At 43.2% G+C, this 14,739-nt stretch overlaps 1 protein-coding gene across 1 annotated transcript in view; it reads left to right on the forward strand.

The window, feature by feature from the left end:
* The first annotated feature begins 1,243 nt into the window (after positions 1-1,243).
* The window catches only part of UST (uronyl 2-sulfotransferase), a 349,777-nt gene continuing 336,281 nt past the window's right edge, over positions 1,244-14,739 (forward strand). The window contains exon 1 of the mRNA XM_006158758.3: positions 1,244-1,490. Coding sequence (XP_006158820.1) covers positions 1,244-1,490 — 247 coding nt within the window. The remainder of the gene's footprint in view (positions 1,491-14,739) is intronic.

The raw sequence follows: 14,739 nt of genomic DNA on the forward strand, positions 1-14,739 counted from the left end.
GTCACAGAGCTGGCCCATATTCTTTTTCTTAAATTGTGAGGGTTTTTGTTTGTTTTGTTTTAACGATATGAGAATATGAGAAAGAGCACAGTGAGTAGGGACCCAGAAAAAAAGAGGCAGCAGAAACCCAGGGGTCGGTTTCTCAGGATGGTCTGGGCTACCTGGCTTACGTCTCGTCCTGCGGTCGCCCTACAAATGACGAAAAAGGAGCCCTATCTGGGAGACCGTCCCAGGCCACGGTCAGCATGGTGGGCTTGAGGTCAAACGGATCTGAGAGCAGATCCTTAGCCGGCTCCAACTAGCTCCGTGGCCTTTGAAAACTCACAGAGCTTCCACCTATGGCGATCAAGTATTCCTCCTAAGAGTGTGGCCGAGGAGGGCAGCCCTTTCGTGAGCCACCCACACCATCAGAGGGTCTGTGTCTGCGGGTCGCTGTCCGCCTCTGGTGGTTCTCTCTTAGGTCCAGAAGCTTCGCCGTGTGGGGTTAGAGAGGCAGCAGCGAAACAGGTAAGGGGGCAGGCTCCTCCTTCCCGTGTGCCAGAGGCCCGACTCCTGTGGGAGCTGTGTACCCTGCACTCGCCCCTCTGGTCGCTGCGCGGGGAGCGGCTACAGGACCTGGCACAGCAAGAAGAAAGCGTTTTCTCCAGCTTCGGTTCCAGAGGGAGCCGGCGGCGAGCTTGGCCCAAAGGAGCAGCGTCCATCCTAACTCACGCCACTTGCTCTTTTTTCCCGTCTCGGCCAAGTCTCGAACCTTAGTACCTTTTAGCGACCTTTTGGAAGCAGCTCGCATGGCTATAGGAGACTCAAATTTCTGAAATGAAAAAATCCGTATAGTAAAATCAGCCGTGCCTCTTCCTGCCGGGGACTGTTTACAAGGGAAGTCAGCGGGGCCCCCAAGAGGTCGCTGGTGGCGCAGAAACCGAGGTTAGATTGTAGAGAAGGAGGGAAGGAAAAAAGAAAAAGAAGAAAGAAAAAAAAAGAACACCTAGAAACTTTCTTCCTTGTTGTGAATAATCTCCCCCCCCCCCCGCCCCCTGCAGAAGCAGTAATGTGACACCCGAGCGAAATCCCGAGACCCGACGGGGAGAGGGAGGGGAAAGGAGCGGGCTGCGGAGCGCCGGAGGGAGAAGGGGAGGAGAGGGAGGGAAACCCCTGTCAAGGAGGTGGAGCGAGGGGATGGTGTCCGCCTCCTGTTCCTCCCTGCCGTTTTTTAGAGGAGCCTGAAGCGGGACAAAACACGCCGATGAAGAAGAAGCAGCAGCATCCCGGCGGCGGCGCGGATCCCTGGCCCCATGGGGCCCCTCTGGGGGGCGCCCCTCTGGGCCTGGGCAGCTGGAAGCGCCGGGTCTCCCTGCTGCCTTTCCTGCGCTTCTCCCTCCGGGACTACGGTTTCTGCATGGCCACCCTGCTGGTCTTCTGCCTGGGCTCCCTCTTCTACCAGCTCAGCGGGGGACCCCCTCGCTTCCTGCTGGACCTGCGGCAGTACTTGGGTAAGGACCGGAGGCTGGCGCGAGGGCGGCGCTAGCTGCGCAAAGTTGTGCAGTGGAGAGAGGGGCGCGCCGGGACTTCTCGTGCTGCCACCGCCCGCCGCCCGGGGCTCTCCAGGTGTGACGCCCGCGAGCCGCGGAGGAGCGGCCAGGAGCGCCTCCTTCCTTCGGCGAGTGCGGCTGTCAGCTCCGAGGCAGGGGCGCCGCTGGGCTGTCTCGCCCTGCAGGTACCCCGAGACCCCGCACTGCACACTTTGCCCTGGCCCCCAGTCTCCGCCACCCCAACTGGGGATCAGTAAACGCGCTTGTTTGGCAGGGGAGTGTGTGTGTGTGTGTGGGGGGGGTTAGTGTGAGTATAATTAGGCCTGGAGGTCAGTGGAGAAGGGAGGAGAAAGGACAGTCCCCTCCATGCCATTGTTGGTGGCCACCGTCCCGCCGGTTCTCTTTCCCGGGCTTACGACCCTCTTCTGTCAGTTCTGAGAATCCCGCCCCGCTGATCCCTCTCCGGTCCGCCGGCTCTGGTAGCTCCACACTGTCCCCAGGCTGGCTGAGCTCTTCGCAGCCTCTGCCCAGCGGGCAACCCTTAGCTAGCGTGACCCCGGGGGCAGCCTGCGCCCAGGCACCTGGGGCCGTCCGAGGGCCAGCCTGGCTAGCAGTGTCGCCTTCCGTGACCCGACAATCTTCTGCTCTGTGTGCGTCTCAAGTCAGAAGTTTTTTCTCCCCTCTGGTTTGTGGTTGGCTGGTGAGGAGCGAGGCCGCCCGTCTTAAAGGAAAGGGCTGTAATGGGAGAGGAAAGAGGCTCCGGCGAGAAGGCGTGACCCCGCAGCTCCAGGATCTCAGCTCTGCGAGCCAGGCGTGCCAGGCGTGCCAGGGTCGGGCGAGCGCACGCCCAGGTCCCAGGGACGATGCTGGCGCGCGCACGGTGGCCAAAGCAAAATGCTGTGGCCAGAAGAGGTCGTGCAGGGGTTGGGGGAGAGGCCGAGAGCGCTCCAGAAACTTCCGAGGCGATAAACCTGAGAAAATAGGCACGCATCCCGCATCCGCGCGATGAGAGCGGTGTGGGGAAGCGAAGCCACCAGAGTGCTGAGAATAAATCCTGGCTAGCGGTCGCTACATTTACCCCGCATCGCCCTTCGTAGCCAGAACTCAAGTCTAAATAGCAGACGCTTTAAAAGGGAAAAGAAACTCACATCAGCAGAGTGACAACTGTGTTAGGACATTCGGAAATGTAAATGCAGAGAAGAATAGTGCTTTTCTAAGCTTTTTTTTAAGTATTATTATTTTTGTTGTTAAAATGTATTTATTTTTAGTTTTGCTATAGAAAGCGAGAGAGAAAGAAACCACCATACCACAATCCCTTCTCCATTCTCCTCTCCAGATTTTGGGCACTCAGATACAGGGGCCAGGTATGATTTTTCAAGCCACAGGGTTCAGTGGACATGTGGGATCCAGGTACCTTAACCTCCACACCACCTGCTGGCCCCAAGGAGCTCAGCTTCTTAATTACACTTTGATTTCAGTAAGCAAAGAAAAGGGAAAAGTAGGGAATTATGACTCTGCAAGATGTTTTAGAGAAAATTAAAGATATTGCCCAAGTAGATTTTTCAAAGTATAATCCTTAGCACCTTGTTTCATAAAGGATTTGGGGTATCATGTCCTTCAATTAGGGAATTACATCTCTTCTTTCCCTGGGTTCTGTTATATATGTTGGAATCTTACAGTTTCCTGGGCTCTCAGACAACTGTTAGTTCCATGAAGGTAACTTAGTTTTCACTAACAACAAAAGTCCCTGTTAACTATTATAGCACTGAGAAATGTTATTGAAGTTCAGTAGTGTTTCTCCATAAAATTTAATAATTAATTTTTGAAGAAATCTTATTTACACAAAATACGGAAGACGTTGTAGGTCAAAGTACAGTCATACTGGGATGGAAGACATCTGTGTCGATGTCCTCAAGAACATTTGACTTTAAGCATGGTGTTCAAACTTCACCAGCTGGACTGGATTGCGTCTACAACCTTCACCCAGTTCCTAAAATTTTGTGCTCTGATACCTCTTTTGGGGAAGGGAAAATCTGGAGCGGAAGGAGCAAAGGCACGACCAAGGATAAAACTGAAATACTTCAGGGCCAGCAGGTGGCATGGTGGTTGGGGCATGTGCACTGGTGCCCAAAGTCCAGAGAGAAGAATGGAGGAGAGGAGATTGTGGCATGGCCGGCTCTTGGGGGATGATTTTTCACTTTTTCTCTGTGTGTGTCTCTCTCTCTGGTGAGCACATGTGTACTTTAGCAAAAATATCTCAAAAAATATGGAAATACTTCAACCTTTTCACTGCATAGTTCAAAAGCTGACGCCTGACAAATTTCGGTGGTTAGTTGGTAGAAGGATGACTTTGCAGTGTTTCCTAGGAAGAACTGAAAGATTGAACACCACTCCTACTACTAACTAATCATTAAGTTTCTGACCGACATAATGGGTTTTTAAAAATGACATCATTGTGAACTGAAAATAGGAGAGCCTTGTCTGAATTTGTTCCCTGTTGTTTTGTCACCTAAATATAATGATTTTCAGGAAAAGCGAGCTTGTGGTCTTTAGGAGAGTCTAAAATATACCCTTAATAATATAAGGCCAAGGCACCTGCAGAATTGCTTTCCCTCTTTCCTCCATTCTATTATTTTAGTGTCTGTCAAAACAAAATTTGGGGTTAGCGAACACATTCTCTCAATTTCCTTAGCCAATTTTGGAGACGAGCATTTCTTTTTTAGATGCAAGTTCATATACACTCAGAATTTTCTAAATAAAAATAAAATCTATACATTTTTCTTTACAGAATGTTATTTCAGTATATGGCAATATGCCACATGATGACATTTGATCAAGGTGAACTGCCTATATGACAGTGGTCCCGTAAGATGATACCACGTCACCTAGGTGTGTAGTAGGCTGTACTACCCGGGTTTGTGTAAGTATAGCCTATGATATTTGCACAGTGACAACAATTACATAATGACACATTTCTCAGCAGGTGTTAAGTAACACATGACTCTTATTTGCACAATATTATACATCATCTGATATATAGTCGCTACCCAGTAAATATTGGTTGAATTAATGTCCAAACTGATTATCAAATAGGTATTTTGATATTTATTTATTTGTTTATTTATTTATTCATGGTCTCCCCCCCCCCATAGGGCAGATGTGCTTACCTGGAGAGAGACAGAGAGGGATAGAAAAAGGAAAAGTGAGAAATCACTCCCCCTGGGATGGGGAAATGGCTACGCCATAGTCCTTTCTCCTCCATTCTCCTCTTGGGATTTTGGGTACACTCACACACATGCCTGGAGTGATTTTCAAGTCATCAGGTATAGGACTTGAACTGCTGTCAGTCATGTGGGAGTTTAGTACCTTAGCCACTATGCCACCTGCTGGCCCTGGTATTGTGATATTTAACACATATTATATTCACATGGGAAAGCCAAGAGATTGAGGCATTTATGATAAAAGTTAACACTTATTGTATATGTGCTATTTAATGCACACAGAGAAAAAATTTTAAGTTATTTCTTTAATAAGAGAATAGTAAGAGAGAGAAAGAGAGAGGGAGAGAGAAAAGACAAACAGGAATCCTGGGTAGGGTCTTGTCTTTCCCCAGTCCCATTCCCGTGCCCTCCAGTTAGTTAGGATCTTGGGTGCTTATATAGCCATTTCTGGTTGACTCAGGATTTGAACCTGCAGCAGCCGGCCATGTGGTTTCCAGTGTTGCAGATTGATGTGCCACTGAGGCTGGGCCCACATGCAGAATGAAATTGAATCTGGATAACAACATTATTGGTAGGTTCTATTGTTATTCTCACTTTTTGAGGTGGAAAAAGTGAGGGCATAGAGGTGTGAAGGTCTGACTTAAATCTGTGCGATTCAGTACCCACTGCCGAGGCAATTTAAGAGATAAAATGGAAACACAGCCAAGGTGCAAAATGGGAATCTAAAGAGCTGACTGGATAAAAATGACTATTTCCATAATTTCACTTTCCTTTTCTTGATACTTTAACTCCAAGCATCTTGAGGGGCCTGCAGAGAGGGGAAGTAATGTGAGCAGCTGGGATGCCAGAACGCTGCTTCCTACAGTAACCTCGCATTTGCTGCTACTTCTGTTTATGAGGGAACTAGACTCTCTGAGCTGGGAAACCACCGAAGGGGACGTTCATGAGAATCACAACGCATGGCCTTTCTTGCTTTCTTTAAGAATTGCTCAGTGTCCAGGCTAGACATTCTCAATGTGGGTACCGAGACCTGCGGCATAATATCACCTGAGTGTTTGTTGCAAATGCAAATTCCTGCGTGTCATCCAGACCTTTGGATGAGTCTGGGCACTGGCCTAGCAGTCTCTGCTTTAGCACAGAGTCCTCCAGGTGATTCCAGTATAGGCAATGTTCGAGAGCCATTGCCCTCAAGTATTACTTTTTGGAGGCTTCCCGTGTATTTGAGAGAAGGAGGAGCGGAGAGATCTCTAAAGTATTTTAAAGGTCACATATACATGGTTTCATTAGGGGGATGGCCATACCCAAATCACTTCTCCATTATCCTCTTGGGATAACTTTTAAAAATGTATGTGCTTTGCTGCTTAAGCCCCATTGTTTCAAGGAATGGACCAGCCAATAACTGTAGCCCCAGCGGGCCTTAAACTTTCCAAGACCAGAAGAACTATGGAATAGGATGAGATGAAGCAACAATCCAAGACCAGAAGAACTATGGAATAGGATGAGATGAAGCAACAAGAAAGTTTGATGTGGGGAAGGACGAGAAAAGAGTCCATAATGATCTTTCTCTTCCCCAGGATCAGACAGTTCTTTTCTCTTAGTCACTTTGGTGAGAGGCGTAATATTGGGTCATCAAAAAAGTCTTAATGTATGTTTCTATGTTTTTCTATGCAAAAATGCGTCATGACTTTTCTGACCACCCAATATATTCTTCTTAAAGAATTTTCCTCTGTTCCAATTTTCAAAAGAGGGAAAAAAAGTTGGGAGGAGGAAAAATATGCAGGTGTACCTATTCCCACATCCCTCAAAACAGGTGGAGAGAGGAAAACACGGGGTAAATAGATAAATGTAGCGAATGCTACATTTGGAGAATATGGTCCTTCAAATTCAGTGACAATTTTTTTTGAAGTGGGATTCAAATTTTATTTGCTACCAAAAGCAAACAAAAATCCAATAAACTCTCCCCCTAGAAATTAAGTTATGTTGCAGCCTTGCTGCCAGGAGCCCTGTTACTTCTGTGCTGTGGAAATATCAAAAACTTGGAATTATACCCATTACATTGCTATAAACAGATAAGCCAGATGGCTTACTACTGATCTTGTACAACCGGCAAACTCTAATGATTTATTATCAAATTTTGGATATCTGTTTTAGCCTTTAAGGGAGCTAAATTTGTTGGCTTGATCTCAAGTTGATAAGCATTCCTTTCCTTCTTTAATTTATAGTTTTTCAAATGGAGGTATAATGCTTTAGTTTGTAGAATTGCCAATCTGTACACATATTACATATGAGCCTGGCAGTTTAGAGTCAAAAAATGAAAAAGATGTTGTTTTATTGAATTTGAAATTCTGAGTTTAAATGAATCGAAAGGAAAATATAAAACTAGAGGTTCAGATCTGTTACAAAATAGTTTCTTTAAACCTTAAAGCTAAATTTTATTTTTCTTCTGCATATCACACAGTTTAAATATAGTACTTTAGGCTCCAAACAGTAATCTAGGAAATGAATGCATAAAATATGATGTTATCAATAGAAATGGTTGACATAGAAAAAAATGACATTCTTGTTTATAGCTGCAAATTTGTCTTGTAGGGTTGGTTGGGGACACAGTAGCACTGTATTAAAGGGAGGACAGAAAATGGAATTCAACTATGGCACTCTGTTCTGTAAACACATAGCATGAATAGTGAAAAGCACTTTGCCTTGTAAATTATTTTAAATGTCTCAGTATGAATTGTTTAAAAACACATATAAATATGGATTATCTCCCTTTCTTCAAATTCCCTGTCATTAATCCAAGTTTAAGACACTAGTTAGTTTTGTTCTGAAGAAACTAGGAAGAAACTGGTCAAATTTTTTGAGTCCCAAAAGAAATAATATCTTTTGCTTTCTTGTGGGGGAAGCAGAAACAATATCTTGCCTTGAAGCTGTCCTGATGAGTATCAGAGATGGCAGTAAAGAGGCATCTTATTTGATGGATTTTAGCCACTGGAATTACTAAGAGTTATTGCTTGCCTTTTTTTTTTTTTTTTTCCTTTTTTTTTTTCCTTTTTTTTTTTTTCCTTTTTTTTTTGGAAAGAAGGAAGACTGAACCACAAGTGCATTTTGTCTCACTTATACTTTTTTATATTAGGAAACTCACCTTCAAGCAGACAGCAATATACAGGAACCATTTTATTTATCAGAAATAAGGGGCCAGCCTATGGCATGATGGTTAAAGCAACTGGATCCCACATGACTGGTGGTGTGGTTCAAGTCTTGGAACTGGCAGTTTGAAAAATGTATTGGGTGTGTGTGTATCCATAGTCTAGATTCCAAAAGGAGAAATGGAGGAGAAGAAATTGTGGATGATCATTCCCCATGGGGAATGCTTTCTCACTTTCCTTCTCTTTTTATCTGTCTCTCTCAGGTGAATGCAAATGTCCTCTAACGAATGAAAAAAAAAAAAAAGAAGAAGAAAGAAAGAAATGGAGACAGAAGCCCTAGCATGTCACCACAAATTCTCATTTGCTAAAATCAAGAGACTGTAGCAATTATTCTACATAACAATTGTAAATGCAGGACATTTCAGTATGTGCCATAATTTCTTTCTTTCTTTTTTTTTTTTTTTTTTAAAGTTTTGGCTATAGGGTGCTTGCACTACCAAAGACAGAGAGATAAAAGATGAGAAAGCACACCCCAGGGAAGATGGTCATCTGCAATTCTTTCTCTATTTGTCCTTTTGGAATTTTGCCCATGCATGCGTACACGCCCTACATGTTTTTCAAGCCCCTGGGTCCAGGGCTCAAACCATGCATTTGGCCATGTGGAACCCAGCTGCCGTAACCACCATGCTACCTGCCTACCCAATTCACTGTAATTTCTTAAATTGCATTTAAAATCTAAAATTTATGGGACCAGCAGTTGGTTTAATGGCTATGTCGCTGGAATACCATGTAGTTGACCATGGTTCGAGTCCCAGACCCGGTGGCTTAAACTCATGCTGGGTGCGTGTGCCTGCATGCCCAAGATCCCGAGAGGAGAATGGAGGAGAAGGGATTGCGGCATGGCCACCCACCACCACCCGGGGAGTGATTTCTCACTTTCTGTCTCTGTCTGTCTCTGTCTTTCTGGCGAGTGCATGTGCCCTATAGCAAAAACCTCTACAAAAATAAAAATAAAAATAAAATAATAAAAGATAAGATTCACAAACCATGAATTCATTCATCTAATAGTTTTTGTTAATTTTTAGTCTATTCATAGATATGTGTAACCAGTCAAGTTTAGAACATTTTTATCATCCCCAGAAGAAAACCCTTACTCCGTCACCTCATTATTGATCATCAACCTCAGTAGTGTTTGCAACTACTAATCTACATTCTTACTTTTTTCTTCCTATTCTGGACATTTTATAGAAATGTAATTATATAATGTGTGGCATTTTGTGATTGACTTCTTTCATTTGACCTAGTGTTTTGAAGGTTCATTTATGTTATAGCATTTATCAACACTTTGTTCTTTTTTATGGCTGAATAATAAATAGTCTATAAAACTTTCTTTATTGTGGAACAAAATATTGATAGTATCGTATGGATATACCATATTTGTTTATCCGTTCATCTGTGAATGGACATTTGGGTTGTTTCCACCTTTTGACTTCTACGAACATTTGTACACAAGTTTTTGTTTGAATATGTATTTTATGTTCTTAAGGTTATGTATGTAGGAGTGGAATTGGGTCATATGGGAACTCTATGTTTAACCTTTTGAGGAACTCCATGTTGTTTTCATGGTAAGTGCATCATTTTACACTCCCACTAGGAGTGTATGAGAATTCTAATTTCCTCACCAATACTTCTTATTTTCCATGTTTTTGATTATAGCCATCCTAATGGGTATAAAGTGGTGTATCATGGTGGTTGTTTTGCATCTCCCTAATGATTAGTAATATTGAGTATTTTTTCATGTGATTTTTGGCCCTTTGTATATCTTCTTTGGATCTTTGAATTGGATTCTTTGCTTTTTTGTTGTTGAGTTGTAATTTTTTTTATATATATATTTTGGGTACCAGGTTCTTATCAGCTATACAATTTTGGTATTAATTTTGGACTGGAAAGGATGGTACTGGGGCCAGCATGTGGCATGGTGGTTGAGGCAACGGACTCCCACATGGCTGACCATGTTTCGGGTCCCAGACCTGGGAGCTTGAAACTTACACTGGGTGCATGTACATGTGTGGCCAAAATCCCAGGAGGAAAGTGGAGGAGAAGGGATTGTGGTGTTGCCATCCCCCAGAGGGTGACTGGGAGTGATTTCTCACTTTTCCTGTCATTTTCTGTCTCACAGATGAGTACACTTGCCCTATGGCAACTCCCCACCTTTCCCCCAAAAAACAGGAAAGAATGGTACCAATTAAATGCAAAAGTTATGTGTTGTTTTCTGTCTCATAACTGTGCACCTTCTCAAAGAACAATAAATTCATTTTATATTATAGCTACCTTTAAAGTGCTAAGTACAGTGTCTAGGTATATATGAAAGCCTAAATAAATTCCCAATGACTGTTTGAAAACTCTTCAAAAGGCTCTTGGTCCAGCACAGGCAATAATCTCAAAACTAGACAATTGGGATTAAAAAGCAAAAGAATCAACTAGAGTGAAGAGACAACTCTTGGAATGGGAGAATATATTTGCAAACGCCTCTCGGAAAAGGGACTGATAACTAAAATATACAAGGAACTCAAGCAGCTTACTCACAAAAAATAATCAGTCTAATTAAAATATAGGCAAACAAGCTGAACAGACAACTCTCCAAGGAAGACATATGAACAACAAAAAAGCATATGAAAAAATGCTCAACATCCCTTGTCATAAGGGAAATGCAAATCAAAACAACAATGAGGTATGACCTAACACCAATCAAAATGGCTAAGATTAAAAAAAAATAAAGAATATTAAGTGTGGGCAAGGCTGCTACAGTAAAAAGGGAACTCTCCTACGCTATTGGTAGGAATGCAAATTAGCACAACCACTGTGGAAAACAAAATATGGAGGTTCTTCAGAAACCTACAGATACAACTATCATATGATCTAGTAATTCTACTCTTGGCTATCTACCCAAATGACAAGAAAACACTCATTTGGAAAAACTCTCGTACAGCCGTGTTTATTGTAGCATTATTCGCAATTGCTAAGACATAGAACCAACTCAAATGTCCAAGAACAGATAAATGGATTGAAGAAGTGTGGTACACATATGCTATAGAATACTCTTCAACCATAAAAAATAACGAGACCCTGGCATTTGATAGAAAGTGGATGAATGTGGAAGATTTACTGCTAAGCAAAGCAAGTCAGCCTATGAAAGAGAGGCATTGTATGTCCTCACTTAATATATACTGAATATCTGCATTCTATGGCAGAAATTTATAGATTGCAAAGCATAAAAACATGGACAGTTATCATCGACACCGGAGACAGTTTGAGAGCAGGGCAGGAAATGGGTGTGTGGGGGGATTAAGGGGTAAAAAATAAATGTAAAAAAATAAAAGAATCCTGGGGGTATTGTTTTACAATTATGAATGACTTTGTATATTAAACACCTTGTCTGCATTTAGCTCTAGCAATGATATATTTTGGATAACTAACACCTGTTTTAGAGGTGTTACAAAGACTACTGTGGCTTGTATGTAAAATATGAGTGTAGCCTGTTTGGAACTGTGGATTACAGTACAATGGAAATGAATATTTTGTCTTTGTATTTACTCATTAGAATGGAGCTGATGAGCTCAACAAGGGATATCATGTGGGTACATCATGTTTTCCTTATACGATGTACCATGAGGCTCCCAAGAAAATCTTGAAAGTTTCCACAGAATTATAATTTATGGGGAAGCAGGTGACATGGTGGTTAAGGCACGGAGTCCCACATGGCCAACTACGTGGTTTGAATCCTGGACCTGACAGCTTGAAAATCATGCTGGGTGGGAACCAGCAGTTAGCATAATGGTTATATCACTGGACTCCCACGTAGTCGACCGCAATTCGCGTCCCAGACCCCGTGGCTTAGAACTCACTCTGGGCGCGTGTGCGTGCGTGCCCAAGATCTTGAGAGGAGAATGGAGGAGAAGGGATTGTGGCGTGACCATCCCCTCTGGGGGGTGATTTCTCGCTTTCTGTCTCTATGTCTCTCTCTGTCTGGCGAGCGCTCATGCCCTATAGCGAAAACCTCTCCCCAAAAAAAAAAAAAAATCATGCTGGGTGCATGTGTTTGCGTGCTCAATATACCAAGTGGAGAATGGAGGAAAGGGGATTGAAGAATGGCCATCCTCTCTGGAGAATGCTTTCATGCTTTCCTGCTCTCTCTCTCTCTCTCTCTCCCCCTCTTCCTCCCTCCCTGTCTCTGGTGAGCACATGTTCTATAAACCTTTCTGTGTACAGGTATAATAGCTCACTCTCTACCTTTGAGGATTTGGGATAACATTTGTAGAGCTTTCTCTGTAACTAAGAATACCTGAGATAAATTTTGGCTGTATATAACTAGAATGTACTCTACCTGTTTCTTCTCTTTTTCCTGGATCCTGGGCCAGTTTGTTTTGGGACTTTCCAGATAATAGTTTATTTCTCTCTAGGCCAGTGTCTTTCTTCGGTAACAACTTGTATTAAATTAGTGGGTCTATTTCAAGCATGACTTTAAATCATCAATGAGATAAGACCTTGGGATAAAATGAGATTTGAAACAGTGACTGAGCCATTTCATTCAGAACTGCAAAATGACCAGACTGTAAAATTAGGGCTCAGTGTACCAACTCATTTACCCTTGTTTGATAAAAGACATTGAAAAAACCTTAGGTCATGGCTTTAAGTAATTCCTAGACCACTCATTGATAGATGGTTTAAGTAACGAATTACACTTAAATGTATTTCTGGAAACATCATTGATTTTTTTCTAGTTCAATGAGTACAACATTCATAATCTTGATGAAAAGAAAAATGGAAGTATTCCGAGACACATAAATTCTTTTGTTCAATCATCCAATAAATTTTCACTGAAGGTCTTCCGTGGGTCAGAAGTGTCAGACATTAGAAAGAATATAGCTTTTACAGCAGAGATTGAATGTGAAGCACGGTGTTACCACTTACTAGCTAGGAGAACTCAATTGGTTTTATTATGCTCTGAGCCTCAAGTGTTCTGATCTATGCAATGGGAATAATAATTGCTGTTTATAGAGTGCTTCTCCAAAACTTGGCATTGGAATTCAATGAGTGTCAATTTTCTCACCTTATTCTTTGCTGTTTGCTTACTCCCTCTTCATTTAACACATACATGCACATATGCACACTACTGCACACACACACACACAAACACACATCCTAATAGAGTATACATGTTCACTGACAACTTGGCTTCCAAGAGAAGGAATTAATCTAAGCCAAATTAGGAAATTATTTAACTCAAGTTTTTGTGGTTTGTCTTGCCACCCTCAGATTGATAGAAGCTCTTGAAAAACCAGCAAGCTCCAGCCATTCACCCTGTTCATTATACACATGATCTTCCTGCTTCTAATCCTCTCCTCTCCTTCCTACAGAACACATTCTTTGCACAGCTTGCCTTCCCCTGTTTTGAATTTATCCACACTATTTACCCCCCTGTATTCACAAAGTAAAAATGGCAGTATAGAAGAAACATACTGTAGCTTACGGGCTGTTCTAGGACTGGACTAGCGATCCATTAATTACACCCTTCCTGAACACCCGTCCTTCCAGGTAGTGACTGTGACTGCTCCTAGCACTTAGAATGGGGCTGCCACACCCACTTTCTTTTCTCGGTTCCCACTTCCCTTACGTTGGAAGTCAGAGCAAGAGCAACTAATTTTCCCAGAGGCTGGTGAACTTACTCTGTGTTCCAGTCTCTGCTTCTCTCTCTCTCTCCCCCCCATTTTTTTTTAAAGAGTTTTTTTTTTTTTTTTAGAGAGAGAGAGACAGAGAGAGGGAAAGTGAGAAATCACCCTCTAGGGGAATGGCCATGCTGCAACCCCTTCTCCATTTTCCTTCCAGACTCTTAGGCATGCACACATATACACCTGGCATGATTTTCAAGCCACCAGGTCCAGGACTCAAACTGTGGTCAGCTATGGGGGAGCCTAGTGATGTAATTGCTACGCCATTTGCTGGCCCCCAACTCTCTACTTCTCTGTGCGTTACCTTGCCCTGCTCAACCTCTGAGGGCTGTTGGGGCAAGTGAGAGACACACTACTTGGTGTAGCAGGTCACCCAATTTCTTGTGAAGCTAAAGCAATTGACAGTTCTTATAATATGAGGGAAAGTTAAATTTTGCTTAGTGATCTTAAAAACGGTGATCTGGCCAATGTAGCTTAGCACTCCCGTGTTGACACAAAGCTAGGTAATGTGATGCCTGCCCACTGGGTAAGCAGGACAGTCAGGCAAAGCCTGCAGGGGGGTGGGAGGAGCACTATATCTGGCCAGAGGAAGTCCCACCAGTAGTTCAGTGGTCAGTGTCATGTCCCATGGTCTTCCTAGGCTTCAGTTTCTTCATCTCTGGAATGGAGATCTTTGATTGGATCCATGATCCTCAATCACGTGTTTCCCTGGCATCCTCATCAGTTGCAGTGTATCCATGTGGTCTTGACTGTCACTTGTTCAGGGAGTATGTACCAGTGGCCAGCAGAGGGGGATTGGGCATAATTTGGGGGTTCCTCAAAAAGTCCCCTAGGTGATTTTTTTTCTTTTCAATTTTGCTGTAGGGAGTGTGTGCTCACTAGAGAGAGACAGAGACATACACACACACATGCACACACACACACACACACACACAGACAAGTAAGCATCCCCCTACCCTGGCTGCCCAGAAGAGATGGCCACTCCACAATCTTTTCTCCTCCATTCTGCTCTTGAGATTTTGGGCCGTAGAGTTGACCATGTGGGATCCAACCACCTTAACCTCCATGCCACCTGCTGGCCTAGTAATTTTTTTTTTATTTAATTTTTTTTTTTTTT

This window comes from Tupaia chinensis, unplaced genomic scaffold (assembly GCF_000334495.1).
Source record: "Tupaia chinensis unplaced genomic scaffold, TupChi_1.0 Scaffold000609_1, whole genome shotgun sequence".
NCBI lineage: Eukaryota > Metazoa > Chordata > Mammalia > Scandentia > Tupaiidae > Tupaia > Tupaia belangeri.